We start from the raw sequence: 5,371 nt of genomic DNA, 5'->3' as shown, positions 1-5,371 counted from the left end.
AAAACTATAAAGCATTTAAAGATGAAACTTGATACTTTTATCATGTCAAAAGAGTGTTATGCTATAAGTATTAGTATTCACAAATTTTGAGTTTTTTTTTTTTAGATTTAGAAGCTACAATTATAGCAATTCTTTTTGGCTATGAACACCCCAAGGATATGAGATCTCTTGAGAACAAAAACATGACCGATCTTTTGTGTGTAAAATTCAAGATCTCTCGTATATTCATATAAATTATGATGTACTAGACTATAAGCTAGTAAATTGTAACAAAAAGTAACATTGATGAAACTTTGAATAAGAAAATCTCTTTGTTGTTACATTAAAGGAACATTGTGGCCTCCTTTGATCAGAACAGCCTCCTAAATATGGCATGAATACATACTTTTTCCAAACAAGCTAAGGATGTTCCTGAAAGCAACCAGCTATTCACATTTGATATAGCCATACAGAAGACGGACAAATAGCAAACAGGCATGAAAGCCAACAGTGCCTAGCATGAGGAAGACACCATAACTAACACAAGCCATATATCCAAAGAAGAATGAGGTTTGCATGAAACCATTCATGTCTGACCGTGAAAAGTAATAGTAGATGGAATAACCAAATAAGTACAAGCCAGTCGATCCACCACAAAGAAAAGACCTGTTTCAAGTGAGCAATTAGTCAACTAGAAAGACATAGCAAGATATTACAATTGCTTAGCAATCAGACATTTATAGGTGACTAAGACAATCCTCTCGCAAAAATAATTTTACATGATAAATACTGGATATGAAGATAACTACAGCCTGCCTGCAAGACCAGATAAACTTGGTGCCCTACTGTCCCCATGGAACTAGCAAGGAATTCCTATAGTGCAAAGTTAAGGCTATGCTCTCCAATAAGCTAAATGGCTGACATGGCTAATTTAAGGATATCCTCAAGAGCCACTATAAGGTAAGCCAAGATACCGGCACCTCTTGTACAACCATAGCAGAAAGGTAGAGATTCAGGGTGACTTCAACATATGATTACCCAGAAAAATCTATTCACATCTTTAGAAAGTATAAAAGCAAATGAAGACAAAGAGCTTCTTAATATGCTGCTCAAGCCCCTCAATTCTTTAAGAGAGGAAGGGGATTCAAACCTCGATAGCTGTATTTTTGAAAAAAAAAAAGCAAATGAAGATTAGGGAACTCTCCTGTTAATTAAGACTGGGAAGAATCACAAACTAAACGAAATAGCATGAGGCACTTACAGTTTTTATTCTGTTTTGGTTACTAAAAGTTTAAATGAGGGTCCATAGGTCTTTCGTCTAGTGGTAAAGCGCAGCACATGACGTATGGGTGAGGAGCACGTCATGGATCGAACTCTACCACAGACAAAAGTCTGGTATTTCAGTGGAGAAGGCTAAGGATGAGCCTAGCTACTATCCATTGAGTTTCAGATCGTGTGCTACTGCCACTAAGGAATTTCTCAGTTCAAAAAACGTTTTAAGGGGAGATTACCAGCAGTCCAGGGCCATGGAATGCCACAGGCCTGAATGAGAACTTAAGTTAGATTTATAGATCACCAACTAAGAGAACTGGTGACAAAAGAATCAAACACGAGCCTTTCAAGCTAAACTTTTGATCCTTACTAACTGATAAATAGAGAAGAAAAAACTTAGAACATGAATTTGCAAAAAACATGAAAAGCAGAACTTATTTAAAGAGCATTGACTGTAATGAGACTTGATCAGATTGATTAGTTGGTTAAGTAGGTAGTTAAAAGTTGTTAAGATGATGGAGGGTAGAATAGTCTTTCTTGTTAGTTTGTTGTAACAAACTTTCCAATAGTTAGTTAAAAGGTAACACAAAGTGTTAATTTATAGCTATAAATACAAGCTCTTCTCATTGTATGAACTAGCCTTTACAACAACAACAACAACAACATACCCAGTGAAATCCCACTAGGTGGGGTCTGGGGAGGGTAGAGTGTACGCAGACCTTGCCACTACCTCGTAGAGGTAGAGAGGCTGTTTCCGAGAGACCCTCAGTTAATGGAATCTCTCTTCTTCTAGTAGCTTCTCTATAGTTAGATTTGAGTTTTTCTTAGATACGTTCAGACTTTCTTATGGTCATAAACTGGAAAACGTAGACAAGAACCAACTAAACGGCGACACAAAGAATTCAGGATAACAAGATGTGGAAATTCCCCCACCAACTAATTTCCAAGAATAGCAAATCAATCTGCTTTGGATAATTGGATAGGAGATAATGATAATTTACACCTTATGAGAGAAAAGCAATATACAGTAACAAAAGCATCATAGTTATAAGATGAGAAAAGCCGCACCTCCACCACCATTCATGATCTTCAGCGGAAAGTTGGATGTATGTCATAGCAATAGAGACAAGAGCAGTTGTAATCAGAAGGAGAATGAACACAACGAAAAGAATGCTATATACTGTGTATATCCTGTGACCCCAAACACTTGCAAATATGTAATATAGCTGAATATTGATGACAGCAAAAGGCAAAAGTCCTGCCATTGCCATTTGGGTTATGACACGCCTGTACCAATGCTGTGGGGGAACCTCACGAGGACACTTTGTGGTGTGACAAGGAGCTTGAAACTCAGACCTTATTCTCTTCCCAGAAATCGCACCTAACACAAGTGACGGTAATGCTAGCAAAACCCAGAGGAGAAGTATAACCACAATTGTGCCCAAAGGAAGTGCTGCAGTAGACCCATAGTTGAATGCAACAGTATTAAGGAAGAAAAAGGTTAGCAACAAGGGGCAAGAGAATATTCCTCCCGTCAGCAATATAACTCTTAGCTGTCATGCCAAAAATAAGTTGATAAGGTTATCTGTACAATATTATTTTAAGAGCTCAATTTAAGAGAGGAGTGTAAGGTAGCAAGAATCCTGCATATCATACCGAGTTGCTTCCTTCGAGCTGATGATAAAAAGATACAGCCGAAAATCCAGCAACTGCAGAAGTTATTGCATATATTATGACCAAAGCAGTGGGCAAAACTCCTCGATCATACGGTTGAAAAACACCAAGCATGCCTAAACATAGAGTGACCACCACGCTGCGGAAACATGATCAAGAAAGAATCTTCACAAATAGTTCATGCTGGATTTTTACTTCTTATTTAAACAAGATAATATAAAAAATTACTGACACTGCCAACATCTGTGTTCCACAACCAAGTGCTGAAGAAAGCAAATACTTGCACTTTGGATACCGGAAGACATCGCCGTGGAGGCTTTTCCACCCAGTTTCTTCTTGGTTATCAGAAAATTCTTCATCCCGTGCAAGACTTTACAAGATTGAGGAAAAAGGAGTATCTTTAGTCTGATACTAAGGTCAAACCATATCATACTTAAGAGAACAAAATGGATATATCTTCTTACTTATAAATATCTTTCCACAGGACTCGCAAGTAAATTGCTTCCATACATGACATCAAGATGAAAATTGTCACATGTGAGTTTAAAATGGAGAACCAGTGAATTTCTAAGTGATGGGGCAGAGAAGAAGAGCTCATGTATTTGTCCATTCTCTTTTCAAATGGGGCGTTAGTTTCCTTCCACACCACTGTGTACAGGAATTCTACATCAACTCCCTCATCATTTGTTACATCAGCTGTAAAAGATGGATCGGCTCTAACTAGGATTTCAATAACATGGTCCTTGTGGTAGTAAATTTCAAATTGATAAAATGTAAAAATGTGATATCTGTACTCATTAGGGTCATCAATTCCGTCCTTCTCGACCATCCCAAGGAACGCCCATATTGGCAAGTCATCATAGTATATCTGGACGTAGTAATCAAGTGCAACAGCGGTTCTGAATTGTGCAACTTCCTCCTTTGTCAACCTTTTCTTACATATAACTTTGGCATCTTTGTCCGCTAAAAACTCGAGCTTATATGGAGCAAATGTAAGGCGATCTCCATTCAATGCTTCACCAAAAGATTCTTTCTTCTTTGACAAATTATCTGATAATGTTTCAGCACAATAGGTAACCAATAAGATTAATAGGAAAACCTAAGAGAAGATTGACAAAACAAAAAGGAAAGAAAAGAAAAAGATAAATGTGCAATAAGAATAGTGATCCTTATTCAAAGTGATATACAATAAAGGACTTAATAAAAGTGAAGAAGAAAACCTGGTTGACAAAATGGAAGATCGAAATAAGCATAAGTTTCACTGCAATAGGAAAAATGAAAAATATTATGGAAGCAAAAAAAACCAGTAAGAAACATCAGAGAAATGTTTCATTTTATTTGCTTCATTAAAATGCCTAACAAGATTGTCTAAGGCCTTTGAGATGACCACCTTAGTTTAATCCACAAATGAGATATGTCTGATTCATCAAACTATATTATCGTTTTCTATTGACCAATTCCAAGGGTTTTATAAGATTTATAATCAGGTAGAAAATAAATTTGACATCTGCTTCACCAAGCTAACTATCCACCTAAAGCAGAAAGTAAATATTATATTAATAAAATTGATCGATCAGAAAACAATTGGAGTATGATGTATTAATATGTATGCAGCTATGAAGAAAGTGTCTTCGAATAGAAACTACGTGGACGGGGATTTCTAGGGGAAAGGGACAGAAACTTCCATGTTTTTACGTGATATTGAAGTGCTGATGAAATGATTCTTTTAACCCCACTTGTGGAAATACACTGGGTATGTTGTTTTGTTGTTACCTAACCAATTAATGAAATTATATACCTGACACTAACTGAAGAGTGGATGACATTTCTTGAAAGACATAACACAAAAGCATCAAACACATAGTGATGGAAATGTTTAAGGCATCTACCTGGGATTAGAATATGGGCCAACCTTGTTTGCATAGAAAGGAACATCATCTCCACTTTTATACCGATGTGTAGAGGCATCTGATTGTACTAGGCATTCAAGACTCATAATTACAGTTGTAAAAATGAGTATTACCACAGGTTTCTCCATTCTTCTTTGGCTTTTAAGATGAAAAATATGAAGTCAAATAAAATGACTGCTGACTAGCACCAAGCTGAAAAAGAGCATGAAAAAGAAAAAAAATGATTCAATGCACACAAATTACAGTTTAACACTTATAATCTTAAAAAACAAATAAGTAAATCCCAATGCAACAGTATGTCCCATTTCTTCACTAGATATATATACAACATGAGAAAGTATAAGTGCTTGATGTGTTGGTTCTTATTTATATTAAGATAAGGGTGCTCTAGAAACAAGAGGAGGTTGAACCTTGGACTTATGCTAACAAGTGAAACATACCATAACTTTAAGATGCACAAGTCTTGATCTATAAAGGATTGGTAATGAATTTTGAAGAAAACTTGTAACTTTGAAGTCTAGCTTCTAACTGTTCAA

At 36.2% G+C, this 5,371-nt stretch overlaps 1 protein-coding gene across 1 annotated transcript; it reads right to left on the bottom strand.

The window, feature by feature from the left end:
* Positions 1 to 282: 282 nt before the first annotated feature.
* LOC125872784 (transmembrane 9 superfamily member 4-like) lies at positions 283 to 5,027 on the bottom strand. Its single transcript, XM_049553574.1, has 7 exons — positions 4,815 to 5,027; positions 4,146 to 4,186; positions 3,390 to 3,975; positions 3,158 to 3,295; positions 2,908 to 3,064; positions 2,320 to 2,804; positions 283 to 645 (listed from the first exon to the last, which is right to left on the bottom strand). Exons 1-7 carry the CDS (start codon positions 4,961 to 4,963, stop codon positions 426 to 428), a joined length of 1,776 nt encoding a protein of 591 aa, XP_049409531.1. The 5' UTR covers positions 4,964 to 5,027; the 3' UTR covers positions 283 to 425.
* Between the last annotated feature and the right edge of the window lie 344 nt (positions 5,028 to 5,371).

This window comes from Solanum stenotomum, chromosome 8 (assembly GCF_019186545.1).
Source record: "Solanum stenotomum isolate F172 chromosome 8, ASM1918654v1, whole genome shotgun sequence".
Classification (NCBI taxonomy): Eukaryota; Viridiplantae; Streptophyta; class Magnoliopsida; order Solanales; family Solanaceae; genus Solanum; species Solanum stenotomum.
This window is presented reverse-complemented; position numbering and strand designations above follow the sequence as displayed.